Below are 22429 nucleotides of genomic sequence, written 5' to 3' on the forward strand. Positions count from 1 at the left end.
TACACTATAACAATACTTCCCATTCAAAATCCCAATTCACATATATAAAATTGTCATTTATCTGATTATATTTTTTAATTAATAAAATGTACTCTTTTGAAAAGGTGACATTTACTTGTTCCTTGCTTCCAGCAATGAAAGTTCAAGTGGCCTGCCTTTAAAGAAGAGGATTATTCTCTCCCGCTCCTGATTGTATTGACAACATTTTACATTGCACTTGTGAATTATCCCCCGCCTGTCACACAAATGCGCACACACCTCCCTCCCCCGCCACAGGCCAACGTCACACATCCACAGCTCACTGCTGCACCGTCACTGCTCCCCACCTGCTGAGCGTCCTCCCACTTCTCTCTATTATCTGCATCCAATATGTGGCTGACAGCATGGAAAAACTTCTGTAGATAGAGAGAGAATTAATGAGGAGGGGAAAAGGAAGGATTATGCAAGAAGTAGTTGGAGCAACATTTAAAGACATTTCTTTTATGCAGACGCTATGTAGGTCTGTAAACTAGTCACATTCATGCAGAAGAAAAATTCCGAGATGAGATAAAATGAATAACATGAAATAATATCAGATAGCATAAAGGGAACATGTGGTGTAAAATGGTGCATGTAATTCACAATTAGTGATGAGTCGTTCGCAACCGATCCAGCACAAAGAGCCATCTCCCTCCCTTCTGTGAACGATGGAGGCCGACACCCCAGTGAGAGCCACTTGCAGTTTCTGAACCTCTCATGGGTGGTAAAATGATAATGTTCCACTCCAGATGCTTCTGATACCCTAACCAACCAACCAGGTGAGCAGGGTTTAAGCAGCTTCGGACTACAGTGATTTTACATGCAGGTGAACACATTTAGTTGTGATCTGCTTGGGATCAAATGGAATCGGCTCTTTTTGGTGACCGAAGCCAAGTGATCCAGGGCTTGATTGCCCATCACTAGTCACAATGCAAACAAGGACCAAACTAAGACTGTAGGGATGACCCCACATTACATAGCAGTACCCCTTGTGGTCCACAGGAGTTCCCAGCTACCAAACATGGCACTTCAAAAAATGTAGGATTGATAAAACAGCTTGTTAAAATTTACAGAGCTTCTAATATGGAGAAATTATATTTGTAAGATTGCAAAACTTGATACAGCAAAACAGACTTTCCCAAATCTGGCCTTTTGCCACCACCTGCACCCTCTCGGTTACAGCTTGCATTCCAGGTGTCAGTGAGGCCCAATCCCATATAGGATTATTTGGTGGTCACTACTTTACTCAGGCCCTCTTACACTTTTGGTTCTGCAAGGCAGCTTCAGCATGCCCTTGCTCATCTATCACTTGGTTTCAGGTCATTCCGCCCTGGGTCAGTGTCTTCTACCACTATATGGCTTTCTTCTTGCTCCCTTCCTGAAGCCCACCATCTATCTCTGGCTGCTGACATGTGGCTCCATGCAGTAGTCAGAGGACTATGAATAAAATCACTCCTCTCTGGTTTACTAGCTTACATCACATCACACTGCTAAAACTTCAGCTTGGCAATGTATGTGCCTTGCAAAACACCCTCACTGCTCTCCAGCTTCTCATCTCTCCTCCACTCTGGCTCCATACCCTGTTGTCCTCCTCCTTGTCAGTAAAGAGACCTCAGCCAGACAACATATACTCCTCTTGTGCCATCAAACATATTGCACTTGTTACACTTCAAGTTAACTCCTACAGCATCCATAGTTAGTATCTGCCATTGGTTTACATGTGGAAAACAGTGTTATAGATCATCATTGTGCTATTGAACAACGTGCCCCAAAAAGAAAAACTCGCCAACATAGTGACATTTAAGTAGAGTGGGTGAGGGTCTGGCCCTTGGGATATGGGGTCCACAATATTAACATGAAAATACATGGTATTTAACAAGGGGAAACAAATATATAATTAAAGAGCAAAGACACATTTTAAAATACAAATGATGTATTAAATATGGGATTAAATACTTCTATTCCTCAGAAAATTACAATTTTGGATCATGTTTATAGAACTATGCTGTACCATTGCTTTATTTTTACTCCTAGAAATGTGTTAATAAGTTAACAATGGGGTGTTACCATTCTTAATGTCAAAGGGCATGTCCATACAAAGTCTAATTCTGGCAGCGCTGATTGGTCAGAGTCAGATTGTTAATGGACACACCCCAAACTGGTAAAGACTGGCTGGTAATTTACTTAAAAAGTTCTAAAAAGAATAACAGGAATAAAAAAAACATGGTGTTACAGTAAAAATTCCTCCAAAATTGTTATATTATGGAGAATGCAATTATTTCCTAAAACAGACATACCAGGAGAGCAATCGAAAACTAGTCAGGAACATTATTTTAATGTAATAATGAAAAAAGCAACCTAATCTTCTAGTTCCAGTTCTCATTTACTGCTCTGTTATATTTACTAAAAATCCATATATGACCACTTATAAATGAGATGGTAATTAATAAGCATGGTGCTTAAAATTAGGAGTCTCCTAAGAAGTCAAAGATCTCTGTATTTATTGTAGGCGAGATTCCCATCAGCTTGAAGATGCCATAGATTATCCAAAGGATGTAAATCACGCCACTGGGCATTAGTCCAAAGTATAAAGATAAAAAAAAATGGGATACTTTTACTGAGGGTGGATAGACAGGAATCCAGCTCGACAAACTGTGAACAGACTTTATTCACAAGGTGCTTAGTGGAGGATAAAACAAGACATGAGCGATACATGCAACTTCTTCACGTTTCAGGTGACCTGGCACCCTTATTCATGATGATGATATAAGTCTGTTCACAGTTTGCTGAGCTGGATTACCGGTTTTCCACTATTGCTCCACGCCTTGACAAAGCGTCTTCTGAGATCCAAGTGAATTCAAGATGTCTCTGATAGTGAGCTGGATATAATTTCTTTCATACTTTTACTGACCCATATCAAGCAAAATTTTCAGCTATTGCGTGCTGAGCCCAGAAGGTAAGATGTAAAATTGCAATTAATTAGTAAAAATACTCCCGCTTAGTAACCACTATTTAAATCTTCTGTACTATTAAGGGCAGGGAGTTGGGGGTTGGCAGATTGTATCCACCTTAAGATTAGCAAACTTGCCCAAATGTCACTTGATATGGGTCAGTAATAATATTCCACCTTTTTTCACCATCATACTTATAGTATACACATGGATAAAATTGCTGGCAACCTTATGTTTAAATATGAAAAACACACAATAGTGAAATTTTCTATTTAAATTTATATTTCCTGAATATCAACTAATGAAAATCAGACACTGCTTTTGAATTTTGGTTCAACAGTAAAAAAAGAAAACCTAATGAAAATGGCCTGGACAAAAATTATACTACAACTAACTTAATATTTTGTGCACAATCTTTTGAGGCAATCATTGCAAACAAACAATTTCTGTAACCTGACACTAATGTACCTTGACCTTGGAGTTCACGTCTAATCTCCATGAAGGTTGTTTTGGGCTCTTACTTACCATTCATATTATCTGTCACTTCAATTTGACATCAATTTTCCTCTTGTGGTCATGTCCAAGTAAGTTGGCTACAGTCCTATAGATCTCTGTGACATCTGAATAACATGTGCAACAGGAACATCAAGCTGTTTGGAGATGTGTGACCTCCACTACAGAGCGGCAAAATGATGGGGACGCGCCATTACAGCTGCTAAGAGTTTACAGCATTACCTGGGATATAAACAGAAGCAGGACACAGCACAATCTACCTCCTGACGAAACTGCAGAGGCGGTGAAACACGTGTCGAGGTACAGCTTCTGACTTTCATCCCATAGAAACATGACCACAGGTACTTTGTGCTTTATTTTTTGACCATGCTTATAAGATTGATACATATTTAATATGATGGGATTTACTCATATACCTTATGCACTATGAGTCTGGAGGGAATCTGTCACCCATATTTCGTGATATCATATAAAGATATCACCCAATTGCGCGTCCCATAAGGATTCTATTAGGGCTTTTGACTCCCCCGACCCCGCACCTTTGAGGCATAAATACCTTTTTTATCTTGTTGGGGATATATGCAAATCACCCCGGTCCGATGGGCGTGGCTTAGTCGCCTTCCCCCCCCTCGGCTTGCTGCACGTAATCTTCATCTGTGAATAGCACAGATAACATTGGGTTCCGCGCTTGCGCATTGTAAAGGCCACCGGCACCTGCACAGTATGCATTGCCCAACTGTGGCCGAAGCATATAATCGCTACTGCGCATGCGCCGGTATTTTCCAGCGCGGTCTATGCCCCGGAAGTCTTCACATGCATGAGAGAGAGCAGAGAGCGGCCATTACGTATCACACTGGTAACTCCCTCTTCTATTTAAATTAAGCTCTGGAGGCAGAGTTATCTTCCAGGCAGCGTCCTCCCCATAGCCTTGAAGGGGTCATTTGCATAAAGTGATAAAAGATGATTTATCAACAACAAGGCATCTCATATAAAGCACACAGGTAGGACTTTTTTCTGCAGTATATAACCTGTACTGTATGTACATATTAGTAGTTTAGATAGGTCAATTGTGGTGATTCCCTTTAACAGAAACGTTCCAACAATGTTGCCCATGTCTTTAGGAGTACTGCCTATTTGTGTTTTCTGATCTATTGCTGCCATAGAGTTAGGGTTCCAGGGGCTTGCACTGACCTTTTTATAGTGTTGTCTACTTTTTATTGTATAGGCACATTTCATTTGGTGCAAAAACTTGGCACTGTACATAAGTAGATATTTTCTGGTCCTGAAATTACATTAGGGGTGTTTATATATCTAGCTAAATTTTGTATTAAAAGGGAGCTAGGAAAAAAAGAGGTGGGTGAGGATGGAACTAGTTTTTTATGACTCAAGTTCCTAAAGGGCTACTGGCCATTAGTAAAAGTGTCAAAATAGAGTAGGCTACTTGCCCAGGATATATACACATGTCAGCTTCTTGATCCTGCTAATATTTTTTCTGCATCCAAAACCCTTATTGTACCAGAAACAAATGTAGATATTTTCCGGACCACGATTTGAATAAGGAGGGTACGCGTTATATTACACAGCTTGCACTGATTGACTTAGAAATGAGTGGGAGAGAGGAGAAAAGCAAGCTGGGATACCATGGAAACCCTCAGTTTCCTTCCTCGTGCTAGATCATATATAGCAATGAGTGAACATCTTCAGAGAGAAGAAAAATCCTAACGCTGGCCATGACCAGGCAAGGGTTTACGTACATGTATCAGATGAAAAATGCATCAACATCAAAATGAATGCAGCCAAACACAAACACTATTACATTATTAATGGTGGCATTACAAGGCAGCAAAATGTCAGTTTAAGTCACAATCGTTATCCACCAAATTGCTTTTTGCGGTAGTCAGTTTGAAAATGGCTCTGATCAGAAGGTCGAGGTTTCTTCTGCAACATGGCCACAAGCTGTGAACTCAGCCATTAAGATTTAGCATGATGATAGCACATGAACAATTGTTTCTATCTATACACATACAGTATACTGCATATATAACATATATATATATATATATATATATACACAGCTGACAAAAATTAAGAGACCACTTCCAAATGATCAGTTTGTCTGATTTTTCTCTTTATAGGTATATATATTTTTGAGTGAAATGTAAATTGTTCTTTTAGTCTACAAACTTCTGACAACGTCTCTCTGAATTTCCTAGCAATATTTTTTTTTTTTCTGAAAAGGAGAAATGGTCAAAATGAAAAAAAATACAAAAAACAGTGCTTTCAGATCTCAAATAATGCAAAGAAAACAGGTTCATAATCATTTAGAAACAACAATACTAATGTTTTAACTCAGGAAGAGTTCAGAAATCAATATTTTATGGACTAACCATGATTTTTAATCACAGCTTTCATGCGTCTTGGCTTGCTTGCCACCAGTCTTCTCACTAGTTCTGGTGCAAAAATGTAAGCAGTTCTTCTATGTTTGATGGCTTGTGACTATCCATCAGCATCTTGATTACATTCCAGAGGTTTTCAATGGTGTTCATGTCAGGAGAATGGGCTGCCCATGACAGGGATTTGATGTGGTGGTCTCTTAATTTTTGCCAGAGATGTGTGTATGTGTATAATATATATATATACACACACACACACACACAGATAGAAAGATGCAAATGATTCCGGAGCTCCCAAGGTTATCACCAAAACCTCTAGTATGCAAATTCATAATACGGGATGATTCAAATCTGTTTTCTCACTATTTGACCTTGGTGTGCTGCCCCCATTATTTGGTGTATATACATACTGTGGTGTAGTAACCACTGTGTCCGCTAGGGGGCGCTGTGTGGATGTCCCAGGAGAAAGGATGAATGGCAGAATACTGAATGTCCGTTATGTATCTCAAACTGGGTGGCTTTGAGATGGAGACTTATGTGTTGATCAGCAGTGACATTGCTGTGGTGTTGTTTCAAGGTGTCAGGGAGAAGTCTCCAGGTAACTAGAGAGATGGGCGGGCCTGGTTACCTACAAACCCACCCAGGGGGTGTGTTTAAAGAACACTGTTGTAAAGAGTGTGAGTGGTTGAAGGACCTGTGATGAGGTCAGAGTCATGTGACCCGGTGGGCGTGGCTATGAACCATATAATGTGGCCAGGGTAGGTCACATGTGGTGTATGCAGGGACCCGATTGATCCATATGGAAGGTCTTGTGCAAAGAGATGTCTGTCTTCCTGACAGCATGTGTGAATGCTGTGATTAATGGCTGCAAGTGCCTGAGAGTTCCCTGGGGGGAATGAATGTCTGCAGTATGGAGAAGCAGCCATGAGAGAACCCTGACTGGGTGAGATATAACTGTGAGGCTGAAAAGCCTGCGTTTTGGACACTGCTAACAGAGTAAAGCTCTGTCATGGATGCTATGCCATTTATATGATCTTTATGTTGCTGCTGAATAAACCGTATGGACTGTTTTGGTTTTATAGAAAACCTGTGCCGGATGTGATTTATTGGCTGCTAAGCGAGTATACCCTACCCGAATGACAGCGCTACCTCACAATTGGTGGAGAAAGTTATGGGCATTATTGTAGCCTTGTTGCTGGGCGCAATGGAAGAGGACTGCAAAGTCGGTTGCTAAGGGCAACGCTGAGACAGGAGGGCTGACGGTTGGGAAGCCACTGCCTGGCTGTGGTTCTGGAACTGTGGGGCGGCCTAGTGAGTAAGGCACTGTCCGGATCGGTGAGCCCAGTGCGGCGTTTCCCTAGGAGAAAGAGACTTATAGGATACCTCTGCGGTAGAGGGGTCCGAGAACCTGCGCCTCCAGCAGGTGACGGTCATGAAAGCCATGTTGTACTGACCGGGGTCAGTGAGAAAGAGACTGGTGATTTGATAGGGTGCCTCTGTGGAGAAGGGGTATCCGAGGACCTGTGAGGCTGACACAGGTAACGGACAGGTGTTCGTGTTGTACTGACCTGGGTCAGTGGGAAAGACTGTGTTCCTGAAGGGTTCAGTGAGCAAGGTCCTGGAGGGTCAGTGTTGGGAGGATCCCTGGAGCACGTGGTATGACCTTGGACCTGGTGAGGCGTGAGTGTTGGGCAGTCTCAGGAGGAGACGGATGTCCTGAAGAGCACCCGCTGAGCCCCTGGACCTGGTGAGTCCGGTGAGTTGGGAAACCCAGAGAAGAGGGCCGCTCCCTGAATAGCACCCGGTGTGCCCTGTGTGTTGGACGGTCTCAGGCGGAGACGGAATGTCCTGAATAGCACACAGACAGGACACGTGAGTTTTGTGTGGTGTGTTGGTGTGGCCGGTGTGTTGGGAAACCCTGGGAGGAGGGTCGCTCCCTGAATAGCACCCGGTGCACCCTGTGTATTGGACGGTCTCAGGAGAAGAGACGGAACGTCCTGAATAGCACACAGAAAGTACACATGGGTTTTTTGTGTGGTGTTTTCTTTTCTCAACTCAGCCTGCGGTGGCTCAGTGGGAGTCAAGAAGGTGACAAGCGGCTTCCTGTAACTCGGCGGGGTTACGAAGGGGACAAGCGGCTTCAGGTAACTCGGTGGGGTTACGAAGGGGACAAGCGGCTTCCTGTAACTCGGCGGGGTTACGAAGAGGACACCAGCCGCTGTGTGTGAACAGCAGCCGGTGGTGTCGGTGATCGGTGACAGCAGGAGCTGTGGTGGTGCCAGCAAGGACTTGTGTGGTAACGGTAAAAGACATAAACTGTACTGTGTGAACTGTGGCATAAGAAGTTCTGCAGAACGGACATGGGGAAATCCCAAAAGGGGGCGGTGGCCCAGAAAGGGGTGGAGTCCCAGAAGGGGGCGGTGACCCAAATTGGGGTGGTAGCCCAAAAGGGGGTGGAGTCCCAGAAGGGGGCGGTGACCCAAATTGGGGTGGTAACCCAAAAAGGGGTGGAGTCCCGGGAGGGGGCGGCAACACAAATTGGGGTGGTTAAGGAAATGGCAGCACTGGTTGCCTCAGTGGGTATGTCTGGGGAACCGCAGTGTGTGTATGAGTTTTGAGGAGTGCGGCATGTATTTTCCTGATAACGACGGGCCACAGGTGTGTACCGTGATGCTGCACCGGGAAGGAGTCCCTGGTAGGCTGGACTCAAAGAGTCAGGTGACTGACAGGAACTCCTCTCATTTTATCTCTGGCCGACAAAAACGTCAGGGTTCGCTGCGACCATGCGGTCATTGTGAGTTATACGGTGGACAGAGTTATAATTGAGATGACAAAGGAGAAGTGTCAAGGTGGTAGTATGCCACCAAACTAAGTGCATACCTTTGAGAGGGGCTGAGACTTTGTCGTGTTTGATGACGTATGGCAGGAGGTTGGAGATGTTTCTACTGATGGGCTAACAGGTATTGAGACAGTGACTGCTCCTGACGCGGACAGGTCAGAGGTAGAACTGACCGGAAGAAGTACATCTTCCCAACTGACGGACCTGATGTCTCGTGACAAGACAGATGGTGGGCTGGGAGATGAGGTGACTGGATTGGACACACGGTCAGAGGGTAACTGGAGGGTTGACTCGGATGATCGGCGTGACTCAGACTCTAGGGGTGACTGTGGCTCTGAGGGAGAAAGGGAGCACAGACTAGATGACCTAGAGAAAGAAGTCTTCGAGCACAAAGGTCATCTGGCATCGTGGCAAGGTCTGAATAAGTCCCTCAGGGAAGAGGTAGGAGTACTAACAGAAACTGTAAGAGGTCTTCTGGGGGAAAAGAAGTGGGACGAAGACTTACAGTGGCTAGGCCTGAATGAGGAACAGTGTGAAGACAAAAAGAAACTGAAAAGTATGGAAGCAGAGGTTATTCGTTTGCAGATGGAGCTTGCTGCTGCAGAGTGTGCTAAAAGACAAGCACAGCAGGAAAGAGATGAACTGGCTGATGCGATTGCCAACAACAGATGTGAAGGTGCTCTGGCTTTGGAAGAAAAGAGGCGGTTAGAGTCTCGCATTGTTCAGCTTGAAGAAGAAGTGGAGGAAGAACACGGCAACATCAAATTAGCCAATGACAAGCTGAGAAAGGCCACACTTCAGGTTGACCAGATGATCTGAAGACAGAACGTAGTAATGCTCAGAAGAATGAGAGTGCCCGTCAGCAATTAGTTCGCCAGAATAAGGACTTAGAAGCAAAGGTTGCACTACTGTAGGACCAGCTTGAAGCAGAAATTAAAGTGCGACAATCTGCTAGCAAACAAGTACGTCGTACGGAGAAAAAACTGAAGGTTGTACTAAGGCAAATGGATGATGAAAGGCGTAATTCTGAGCAGTACAAAGGCCTGGCGGAGGGAATTGATATGCGTCTGAAACAGTTGAAACGCCAGGTGGAAGAAGCAGAGAAAGAGGCTCAACGTGCCGATACGTTGCACCGTAGATTACAGTGTGAACTGGAGGTTGCTACGGAGACAGCAGATGCAAAGAACTGTGAGGTTAATGCACTGAAAAGTAAACTTAGATGTGGTGGGGTACCATTTCTTACAAGACGCTTAGATAGAGAAAGGATGGTGACTAACCAGTGTCTGACGACGCAGACAGACCGTGACTGGAGGGTCAAAGCCAATGACAGATATTCTGACCTCTGGAGGCGGGGGAGGTCTAACGTAGGAACGAGGCCGTATGACAGATGGAGACGGTTCTCTCGACCTGTGGGGCAAGGTGAAGTGAGTGCCCGGTCGCGAGACCCTGGTGCAATGTTGTGTGTTCAACCCCACAAGTTTGAGCAGAGGGGGGAGGTAAGTGGTGTAGTAACCACTGTGTCTGCTAGGGGGCGTTGTGTGGATGGCAGAATACTGAATGGCCGTTATGTATCTCAATCTGGGTGGCTTTGAGATGGAGACTTATGTGTTGATCAGCAGTGACATTGCTGTGGTGTTGCTTCAAGGTGTCAGGGAGAAGTCTCCAGGTAACTAGAGAGATGGGCGGACCTGGTTACCTACAAACCCACCCAGGGGGTGTGTTTAAAGAACACTGTTGTAAAGAGTGTGAGTGGTTGAAGGACCTGTGATGAGGTCAGTCATGTGACCCGGTGGGCGTGGCTATGAACCATATAATGTGGCCAGGGTAGGTCACATGTGGTGAATGCAGGGACCCGATTGGTCCATATGGAAGGTCTTGTGCAAAGAGATGTCTGTCTTCCTGACAGCACGTGTGGACGCTGTGTTTAATGGCTGCAAGTGCCTGAGAGTTCCCTGGAGGGAATGAATGTCTGCAGTATGGAGAAGCAGCCATGAGAGAACCCTGACGTGGTGAGATATAACTGTGAGGTTGAAAAGCCTGCGTTTTGGACACTGCTAACAGAGTGAAGCTCTGTCATGGACGCTATGCCGTTTATATGATCTTTATGTTGCTGCTGTGGGTTTATGATGCTGAATAAACCGCATGGACTGTTTTGGTTTTATGGAAAACCTGTGCCGGACGTGATTTATTGGCTGCTAAGCGAGTATCCCCTACCCGAATGACAGCGCTACCTCACAATACATATAAAGAAAAAGAAAGAAAGAAGCAACACAAGAAAACAGAAAAAAAATTGCTACGAGTGCCAAGCCATCCAGACAATTACTAATCCTCTAAATAGTACAAAAAATGAAGGCAGCACCCTATTTTGGAACAGCAAGAAAAAGTGATTTAATAGTCCATTTAAACGACGTTTCGGTTTACTTGAGAACCTTCCACAAGCAGTGAACAAGTGAAATTGCAGGCATATTCATTACATATGCATCCAAGCAATAAAATACAAAAGTGCATAACAACAATACAATTGCAGTATGAAAGTTGGTACATGCATTTCAATCCTGAAGAACACAATAATAAAGTGCTTCATAGTTACTAAAGATGATCATACTACATATAAAGCACAAGACACATTAATTAGGAATCATGTGACAGGTGAGTATATCATTTGCAGCAGAACTCGCCCCATTCTGCACTTATAATTAGCACCTATTTCAGAGTCTAACAAAACAAGCTGTGCATATCAATGCTGTAACAAAAGAGAGGTGGCGCTTCAATGCTCAGGCACTCTGATGAAGTCACTCGCGCCATATTTATGATGGCCAATTTTATAGCGCATGCGCACAGTAATTATTGAGAAAGGAAATGAAAGCATAGAAGCGCTCCACTGCCCAGGCGCCTTATGGTATTACCAGCATCATATTTGAAAAGCCCATTAGATTGCGTATGTCACGCATGCGCACGTCAACATTACCAATGTCCCAAGCAAATGGTCAATCATCTGAAAGTTGCACAAATCCTACGTAGAGATTTCATGTAAATGATGGGGTCATAGAATTGTCTTAAAAGCAAGAAAAACACTCCACCTACAGAACTTATATACATAAATAAGTAAATCAAAGAAAGAGTCTAAATGAAAAACCACTGCTCCAAAGATATGGGCAACAATGGCAAAACTGAAGCGGAAGGCAAGAAAAAAATGACAGCCAGAAAATAATAATAAAAAAGATAAAGCAAAAACGGTGCATGGAGGATTAAGAAAAGAGGGCAAGAGAATAATGAGAGGGAGCAGCCTGCAAAGCACCGTGTGCTGGCCGTAATATCACATTATACACACCATGAGCTCTGTTAACAAGCAAAAGAGCCTTTTATGTGTGTGATACAACTCGCTGTGACAGCACTTACAGGCTCCGTCTGAATGTTACGTGTGGAAATACAAGCAGCAAAGCTCAAGGAAAGATGTAGAACCGACAGGAGGACATGATGAGCCGTTGGGCAGAAAAAAGCTGGGGTGGTGAATATGTAATCGCTTACATGTGTACAATGAACAGAGGATGAACAATGACAAGAATCGATATGGAATAATGGCAAAAAGTCAGTACTAATGCATTTTAAAGACAGGAAAGACATACTTTAAAGTTATTGTGTCAGCCAACCTTCATTGACTGCCATCATATCTATTTGTTTACTTCTTTAATCTTTCTATAATCTTGAAATGTTGTTTTAGTCGTCTCACTAATTAAATTAATTATATTCATAATTTGGCACTTGACTCCCATTAGCTGTGCTAATATTGTTTAAATAATGGTTTATTCATGTGAGTTCACCCACTGTACATCGACAATTTGTGACTTTGACTTGCTGCAGTTTATGAGCCAAGTCGTATCAGTGGAATCCTTTGTATACCTTCATGTACACTTACCTGAATGTCCTCAAAGGATGGTACATAGGTGGCTCTCTTATATGTGTCAGTTACATTGCGCAAGATCTCTACACAGAAAAGAAGGTCTCCACTGTAGTAGTTCTTAGTTGACACCAATTCCAACATGCTCCGCACTACTTGTGTCATTCCTTGACCTGCCAATAAGCGCTGACCTTTTGCCAGATGTTCCCGGAGCTGGAAGACAAAACAGAACATCTTTTCACATCTGTAAAAACATATGGAAACCTTTATTCTAATTCTGGATTATTCATATCATCTGCTTTCTAATTGTATGATTAGAGAACTTTCTTAAAAGTTTTACTTAAATAATGTTCTACTGAGTTCTGCTGTAAAGTCTGTGTAACTCCTCCACATAGCTGGCTGTCTGACTTCTGACATAGATTCCTTAACACTGTCTCTATCTTTGCACAATACTGCTAGTTCTAACATGGTTAGAGGTTGCAGCGGTAAGGGTAAGGGGCTTGTGCATGATAGAGTCGAGTCTTAGGGGAAGTCAGATCACAGAGGCTATACTGCATCACAATGTAGAAAGGGAAGAATGCACACAGCAGTCGGCAGGAGGAGGGATGACAAGCTGTGTCTCTGTATAGAGAAGCAGTGGAGCAACCATAGCAGTCTCAGAAGTAAAACTGCTGTATCTAGTAAAGACAATATCCATTATGTATCGCTTTTTTCATTTTATATGGAAATGGAAAATGGTTTATACTGTATGACATATGGTTTAATTAGTTACCATAGTGTTCTATCTATCTATCTATCTATCTATCTATCTATCTATCTAAATAGAAAAAACAGATAGCAGCACAAACTTGAGCAGATTTTGGGTGCAATAGTCCTGAAAATGCGATTGTCCAATGCAAAAATATAAATAGGAAAAAAATCAGGCAGCACTCCAGTTACTGGAAAATTGCAGACTTTAATCCAGCACCAAGTGGTGCAACGTTTCGACCTCACAGCACGGTCTTTGTCAAGCACTTGACAAAGACCATGCTGTGAGGTCGAAACGTTGCACCACTTGGTGCTGGATTAAGGTCCACACTTTTCCAGTAACTGGAGTGCTGCCTGATTTTTTTCCTATTTATCTATCTATCTAATATGTATCTATCTATCTAATATCTATCTATCTAATATCTATCTAATATCTATCTATCTATCATCTATCTATCAATATATCTATCCCATATATCTATCTATCTATCTATCTATCTATCTATCTATCTATCTATCTATCATCTATCTATCTATCTATCTATCATCTATCTATCAATCCATCTATCCCATATCTATCTATCTATCTATCTATCATCTATCTATCAATCTATCTATCTATCTATCTATCTGTGGCGCCCCTGAGGGTTCAGTCGTCACAGAGGTACTGCACCTCCACCTGAGGTGTGGTACCCCATCATCCAGGTAAGGTGGAGACACCTGACCACACTCCAACACCTGCACCCCACACAACATAGTAGTGTAGCAAAGCACCTTTGGTGGCTCCCTGCTTGGAACACGAAGAGTGCTGGGAGGTGGCTGGAGCTTAGTTGCACAAGTGAGCAGGAGATTACTAGGACTCGGTCAGTCTGTGAGAGAAGATACCCTGAGTGGGATGGATGGAAGGAGGTGCTGCAGCAGTCTCCTGTGACCTGGAGCTGCTGGCACTGAAAAGAGATATAGAAAGCCTGATTCTCCATAATTAAGAAAGATTTGTACAGAACATGAGGAGAAGAAGAGAACTAAGGACTAGGGTCGGAGTGGAACCCTTCCTCAAGTTCTAAGCGCATGGCCGGGGTCCGGTCCCTGAGGTTGTATGGATACTAATGGTCCTGCAGCAGACAGCGAAGGAATAGAAGTTGTCACCACTTTATTCCCACACAAGACTTGGGGGCACAACAGCAACGTGAGTGAGCCGGGACTTGGTAGTAAGGAGTCGCCGAAGCAGGCTACAGCTGTCTGCCGTACAAGTAGAGTTCAAAGGAACATCTTAAAGGAGGAACTTGGGTTTAACACACAACCACAAGTATTTCATTACAAGCACTAGAAAGGAGACGTTCAGAGAAGGCATATGTTGGCGGAGTGTTGGAACGGAGTATTTCATCTTGCCTGGAGGTTGGCTGAGCCCCTGACCTGGAGGACACAGCACCGAGGCGGGCACCTGTATGCACAACAGACTGTGAATAAAGCTTTGGAACTACATGCCCTGGTGTCCTCCGCTTATTCCTGCGCCAACCCACTCAGCACTGCTACATCTCTGTGCTTAAAATTACACCATTACGCTCTCCTCACTATCTCCCCATCTCACTGCCCTGGGACTACAGCCCTGCCTGTGGAGGGCCACAACATCATTGCTGCACCACACCATCTGTCCCAGAGGATCTGTCTGCAGCGTCGGCTTAACATTTTCATTGCTGAACACCACAGGTGGCGTCACGAATCATCCACTTATAAACTGTAATCATCAGCCACACTATTTCTTTTTACATGGACGCCCAGGGCCATGGACCGGGTCACCGCTACCGTGACACTTCCCATTGAAATCAACGGGCCCGGCTCCGAGTACCCCACTGCCCTGGCGGGCGATCCATATCTATCTCATATCTATTTATCCCATATCTATCTATCTATCTATCTATCTATCTATCTATCTATCTATCTATCTATCCCATATCTATCTATCTATCTATCTATCCCATATCTATCTATCTATCTATCTATCCCATATCTATCTATATCAATATACAGTATGCATATTCCTACAGAATCTATTACAACAATCCTAGACAATTTTTTTTCCTAAAATCCTTTAATTGCAAGGGGCTTTGGAATATCATGTGGAGCAGTAAACCTTGCCAATTCTTTGTAAGCAATTTGACTGGTTCTAAATTTGGAAGAAACTCTTTTCCTGGGTTAAATTTGGCTCAGTAAATTGCTAAGACTTTTTATGAGAACTGATTAATGAGACCCAGGTTAACTTGCAAAAAAGTGCCAAGTCTGGTAACAGAGAAAAACATCAGCACAGAATGAATTAAACTGATGTCCTCATAAATTGAGAAATTAGCATACTTCCTAGCCATCATGAAGCATCTCTTTAACTAACCGCCTGCAGAAGTGTGATTATAATCAATACAATTTACTCTTTTCAAGCAATGACAGATTTATATTAGAGGAGACTGCAGACATAGAACTTTTGCCATGTCAAACCGTGGCCATCAGCTGACCTCACTGCAAACTGTGCCTATTCATCACAAGTTTTGGATAAGTTGTATTTCAGAACTAAAATTACTGTATAAGGCAGCCAGCTCTAAATGATCAGCTGTATGATGTGCCTTATGTCCTTGTCCAATAACCTAGAGGTAGCTGATTGTGGATAGCAGTGATGAGAGAACGTGCTGGGATAAGGTGTTACCCAAGCATGGTCAAATGCTAACCGAGTGTCTTCGGTGTGCTCAAAAAATATGTTCGCGTCCTCTCTGCTGCATGTCTCATTGTTTGACAGCCAAAACACATGCAGGGATAGCCTAACAAACAGACAATCCCTGTATGTGTTGTGGCTGTCTAACAGATGCGAGACATGAGCCACGAGGACTTGAACATATTTTTCAAGCACGCTGAAGACACTCGGTTAGCATTTGACCATGCTTGGGTAACACCTTATTCCAGCAAGTTCGCTCATCACTAGTGAATAGTATAGAAATAAAAAATGTGAAATGCAATAATCATAGATTGCTCTTGTTCCTTGGTTTCCTTCATGATTTATGTGGGTGCAGTTTCATTAAAACTTATCTGTACTTGCCAGATATCATCAAAGGCCGTAAGGAAAAAATTCCAGAAAGACCAGTATCACCTGCTGCTTGCTACAAACATACCCTTTTATGTTTTGGAAAATAGAGCAATAGAGCTAGACTAGAGCAGCATAAGCATTGATATATCAAAAGCAGTGTAGCAAAAGTATGGGTTTGAAAACGGAGCAAAAATAAAATCATCTACTGTAGCACTATTATTCATACACTGCGCTATTTTTGGTTTTGATTTAATCTGGTTGACCGTTAAAGATGAACTGACGTGATACATGATTATTTGGGAAATTTTCTGTGACTGAAAACCAGTTCCATTCATCTGAATGGAGTTGTTTCAGATAAAAAGCATTATTGAAAAGTAGAAACGTTTACCAACCACAGAAACTTAGGCACGAAGTTGAAGACCATGTACAGTTACAGAGCAGGGTTGTCAAGTGCTGAGGAGCATGGTGCATAAAAGTCGCTAAAATCTGCTGACTCAATAAAATTGTCTGTCAATAATATCAACACAAAAACTATATGCCGAGAGCTTTTTCTATCTCCAGGCATCTGCATGCAAGCCTTTTATCACCAAGCACAATGCTGAGCACCGGATGGAGTGGTGTGAAGTACAACACTACTGCACTTTGGAGAAATCAAAATGTGTTCCATGGAGTGATGACTTTCACTTCTTTATCTGCCAGTCTTATATGCCAAGAGAACATTACCTTCCTGATGGCACTGGGCAATTTGTAAAGTTTGGTGAAGTAGCGATAATGCTATGTGGTTGTTTTTCATAGGTTGTCCAGTGCCCTTTAATTCAAGTAAAGGAAAATCTTAATGCTTCAGCATACCAAGAAATTTTGGACAATTGTATGCTTACAACTTTGTGGGAGCAGTTTGGGGAAGGCCCTTTCTTTTCTGTTTCAGCAAGACATGGCTTGGTGTGTCCATAAAGGCATGGCTGGGTGTGACCTTAAAGGCATGGCTAGGTGAGTCCATAAAGGCATGGTTAGGTGAATCCATAAAGACATGACTACATGAGTCCATAAAGGCATGGCTAGGTGAGTCAATAAAGGCATGGTTAGAGTCCATAAAGGCATGGATAGGTGAGTCTATAAAGGCATTGCTAGGTGAGTTCATAAAGGCATGGCTAGAGTCCATAAAGACATGGTTAGGTGAATCTGTAAAGACATGAGTAGATGAGTCCATAAAGGCATGGCTAGGTGAGTCTCTAAAGGCATTACTAGGTGAGTCCATAAAGGCATGGCTAGTTTAGTCTCTAAAGGCATGGCTTGGTAAGTCCATAAAGGCATGGCTATGTGAGTCCATAAAGGCATGGTTAGTGTCCATAAAGGAATAGCTAGTTGAGTTTGGTGTGGAAGAACATGACCGACCACACAAAGTCCTAGCCTCAACCCCATTGAACACCTTTGGGATGAAGTAGAACTAAAATTGTGAGCCAGGCCTGTGGTCCAATATCAGTGTCTGGCCTAACAAATGTTCTTTTGGATTACTGGGCATACATTTATGTCCATATACTGTATATTTGGACAGAGACAACATTTTTCTAATTTTGGCTCTAGACATTACCACAATGAATTTTAAACAAAACAATTCAGATGCAGTTGAAGTTCAGACTTTCAGCTTTCATTTGAGGGTATCCATATTAAAGATGGATAATATAATAAATTTTATTTCTATAGCGCCGACATATTCCGCAGCACTTTACATTTCAGACGGGATTTGTACAGACAATAGACATTACAGCATAACAATATTCACATATATTATAACAAATACCAAGAGGAATGAGGGCCCTCATGAAGGGTTTAGGAGTTTCAGCTCCTTAAGATGTGCCACCTTGTTTTTAAAGGGACCAAAAGTAATTGGACAATTGACTCCAAGGCTATTTCATGCACAGGTGTGGGCAATCCCTTCATTATGTCATTCTCAATTAAGCAGATAAAAGGCCTGGAGGTGATTTGAGGTGTGGTGCTTGCATTTAGAAGGTTTTGCTGTGAAGGAAACGTGCGGTCAAAGGAGCTGTCCATGCAGGTGAAACAAGCCATCCTTAAGAAGCAAAAACAGAAAAAATCCATCCGAGAAATTGCTACAACATTAGGAGTGGCAAAATCTACAGTTCGGTACATCCTGAGAAAGAAAGAAATCACTGGTGAACTCATCAATGCAAAAAGACCTGGGCACCCACAGAAGACAACAGTGGTGGATGATCGCAGAATAATCTCCATGGTGAAGAGAAACCCCTTCATAACTGCCAACCAAGTGAATAACACTCTCCAGGAGGTAGGCGTATCAATATCCAAATCTACCATAAAGAGAAGACTGCTTGAAAGTAAATACAGAGGATTCACTGCATGGTGCAAGCCACTCATAAGCATCATGAATCAAAAGGCTAGACTGGACTTTGCTAAAAAACATCTAAAAAAGCCAGCACAGTTCTGGAAGAACATTCTTTGGACAGATGAAACCAAGATCAACTTCTACCAGAATGATGGAAAACGAAAAGTATGGCTAAGGCGTGGTACAGCTCATGATCCAAAGCATACCACATCATCTGTAAAACACGGCGGAGGCAGTGTGATGGCTTGGGCATGCATGGCTGCCAGTGGCACTGGGTCACTAGTGTTTATTGATGATGTGGCACAGGACAGAAGCAGCCAAATGAATTCTGAGGTATTCAGAGCCATACTGTGTGCTCAGATCCAGCCAAATGCAGCCAAACTGATTGTCGTTGTTTCATACTACAGATGGACAATGACCCAAAACATAAAGCCAAAGCAACCCAGGAGTTTATTAAAGCAAAGAAGTGGAACATTCTTGAATAGCCAAGTCAGTCACCTGATCTCAACCCAATTGAGCATGCATTTCACTTGTTAAAGACTAAACTTCAGACACAAAGGCCCACAAACAAACAGCAACTGAAAACCACCGCAGTGAAGGCCTGGCAGAGCATCAAAAAGGAGGAAACAGCGTCTGGTGATGTCCATGAGTTCAAGACTTCAGGCAGTCATTGCCAACAAAGGGTTTTCAACCAAATACTAGAAATTAACATTTTATTTACAATTATTTAATCTGTGAAATTACTTTTGGTCCCTTTAAAAACAGGGTGGCACATGTTAAGGAGCTGAAACTCCTAAACCCTTCATCCAATTTTAATGTGGATACCCTCAAATGAAAGCTGAAAGTCTGAACTTCAACTGCATCTGAATTGTTTTGTTTAAAATTCATTGTGGTAATGTCTAGAACCAAAATTAGAAAAATGTTGTCACTGTCCAAATATATATGGACCTAACTGTAGATCCTCCAGTATACTCCAATATGTTGTAGAAAGAATTCACAGAAGAGTGAAAACTGTTTTAGCAGCAAAGGGGGAACAATTCCATATTAATGCCTATGGATTTAGAAAGGGAAGTCATAAAATTCACTTTTATGACTCCTTTGCTACTTTTATCCTTATAGTGAATATTAAGGATTGTATTATTTTAGCAATTCAACTGTTCAAGTTAACCTATATAGAATCTCATTATAACAAGTTGAATAGCAATAATTGGGCAAGGTGAACAAGTAAAAACCATAGTGGATAGTTTTGCAGCATTGGTCCAACCAAGGACACATCTGCAGAGAATATCTACATTCTCTCTATCCTTAGCTCCGTTTCCTCTGACTATACAGGTTGGCCATTGCACGGTAAACTAAAAATTGGAACTGGTGGACAATTAATTTCGAATGACAATAAATAACAGTAAAGGGCCATTGATGCTATTCATAAAGATATATGAAAAGTGCATTAAACTGTTATAAAATAAAATCTATACAGCTAAAATGGCATAATAAATCACTAGAAATAGATACAAAAAACATTGAAGAAGATCATGCTCGCTCGGTCCCCTGGGACTCGACTTGTTGCCTTCAATCTGCACATAAAGACTTTATACCAAGTTTGAACACATAGTTACATAATAATTTGAGTTAGTCTCATTTGTAAGGTTTCTGTGGACGCTCTAACTATTTTTAGTCTGTTATTTTTTTCTGGAAAAAGAACTTTCAGGCCAAATAAATGGTGTTATTAATTGTGCCATAAGCAGCTGTCAGCTCTTATGTAGAGTTTAGAACATGGGAAGCGGGATTTTAATTAAATAGCACATAGTGATTAAGCAGGCAGTCGTCCCGTAATATTTCTCTCCAGGTTTGAGTGAGAATTTTTAATCAAACCCTTCGGGAGACTTCTTTCCAAATGCAAAACTGGCCCTTACGCTAGCACTGTATTTGTTTCAAAGTCCGGAATGCAGTCAGTGCTGACAATGGCCAGTCATGATCATTTGGCAGCCATCAATGTAACAGTTCAATTAACACGGCACAAAATTACTCTGAAAGCTTTTCTAGTCTTCATGGGAGGATTAACCCTATAATATCCGGTGGCCATAAACACTACATTACTCACGCGTTTTGAGATAAACAAATACCAAAAAAAACACTTCAGCTCCGTACAACCTCAGACTCACCTGAGGTTCTCTACTTATATCCTTGGAATAAACTGTGCATCTAGTTATTTTAACCATTATCTTAGATGTAAAAACTGAAACAGTTATTGTAGTAGAACAATCTATCACAGCTTTATAATGAATTCAGCATGACATAAATGAAACTACTCCCAACCTAATGTGATATTCCCTACATGAGAATAATAGCTCGGAAGGTCACACGCACACCCACACGCCGAGTCATGGATTGTATATATGCGCAAGACCTAATTCATTCAAGATTGTGTTGCTCCTGAATCTAAATGACTTGAGATTTATTTACATGTGTGCAACCTACAGTATATACAGGTTTAAGTCATTTACAGAGTTTGCCTTCATGTGAACACAGCTTTATACTGGAGTTCAGATGATAGTCATTCATGCCTCGTGCCATATTTGTGTATGTTCTCCGCGTGTTTGCATGGGTTTCTTCCAGGTTCTCCGGTTTCCTTCCACACTCCAAAGACATATACTGATAGGGAATCTAGATTATGAGCCCCATCTGGGACAGCGATGATAATGTCTGTAAAATGCTGAGAAATTAATGGCGCTATATAAGTGAGTAAAATAAATAAATGAAAATGTATAGCAAACAGTAGACTGTGAAGGAGACCTACGACCCTAAGATCCAGCAGTGAGGAAAAGAGAAGACACAGGTTTCTGGAAGGAACGACAATGCTACTTTCTCTAAAAAGTTCACATAATCACCTGTAGTAAACATTGATCTTTTCTAGGTGTAAGAACTGTAGGAACACTTATGTCACCAAAACAGCTCTGGCCTAATGAGACAAAGGCCCTGATTCAGCAAAGCCATTTTACCAGGATTCTGGCATAAATTGCTTTGAAAAATTGCAAAATTAGAGTTGTACAAACATTTTTGCTACTTTTGGCAGTTTCACATCAGCTTTTCAAAGCTTCGCCATAATGGGAGGATCTGGGGTTGTATGAGTGCTAGAAGGGCGTGACACCACAGCTTATTAAATTCATGGCGAGCAGTGACAATTCCCTATGCCAGAAATCTTACTCTGGTCAGAGACTGTAGTAGGATTTGTGGTGCAGTGCATGGAGACACACCCCACTCATCAGATACAGTACTCCTGAGTCATTAACAAACTTGTGCCATTTCATGAATCAGGAATGTTTGACTCCATCTTTACCGGTCTTAATCAATTGTTGCCAAAACTTCACTAGACTTTCGAGGGTGTCTTCAGGTATCTGGTAGAATCAGAAGATTCCAGTAATTTGAGAGGTGGGGTCTCCATGGATTGGGCACATCCATAAATGAGCCTTGAGTGCCCATGACTTTGTCACTGCTTTATTAATCATCCATCCTTTGACGACTTTCACAGATACTATTGCAAAACTTGCCTGGTCGGAGAACCGATAAACCAGTTGTCTGGCCATCAGCACTGAGTCCGAGCCCTTGTCAAACTCAATAAGTAATTGTACTTGCATCCAACACAT

At 42.2% G+C, this 22429-nt stretch overlaps 1 protein-coding gene across 4 annotated transcripts in view; it reads right to left on the reverse strand.

Moving 5' to 3' along the window:
• The window catches only part of ADGRB2 (adhesion G protein-coupled receptor B2), a 682656-nt gene that overhangs the window by 79775 nt on the left and 580452 nt on the right, over window positions 1-22429 (reverse strand). For all 4 annotated transcript variants that reach the window (XM_073551947.1, XM_073551949.1, XM_073551948.1 and 1 more), the window contains 2 exons: window positions 12631-12825; window positions 327-395 (listed from right to left, as the gene is read on the reverse strand). In XM_073551947.1, the coding sequence (XP_073408048.1) occupies window positions 327-395; window positions 12631-12825 (264 nt within the window). The remainder of the gene's footprint in view (window positions 1-326; window positions 396-12630; window positions 12826-22429) is intronic.

This window comes from Dendrobates tinctorius, unplaced genomic scaffold (genome assembly GCF_039654945.1).
Source record: "Dendrobates tinctorius isolate UK_male_01 unplaced genomic scaffold, ASM3965494v1 ptg000183l, whole genome shotgun sequence".
NCBI lineage: Eukaryota > Metazoa > Chordata > Amphibia > Anura > Dendrobatidae > Dendrobates > Dendrobates tinctorius.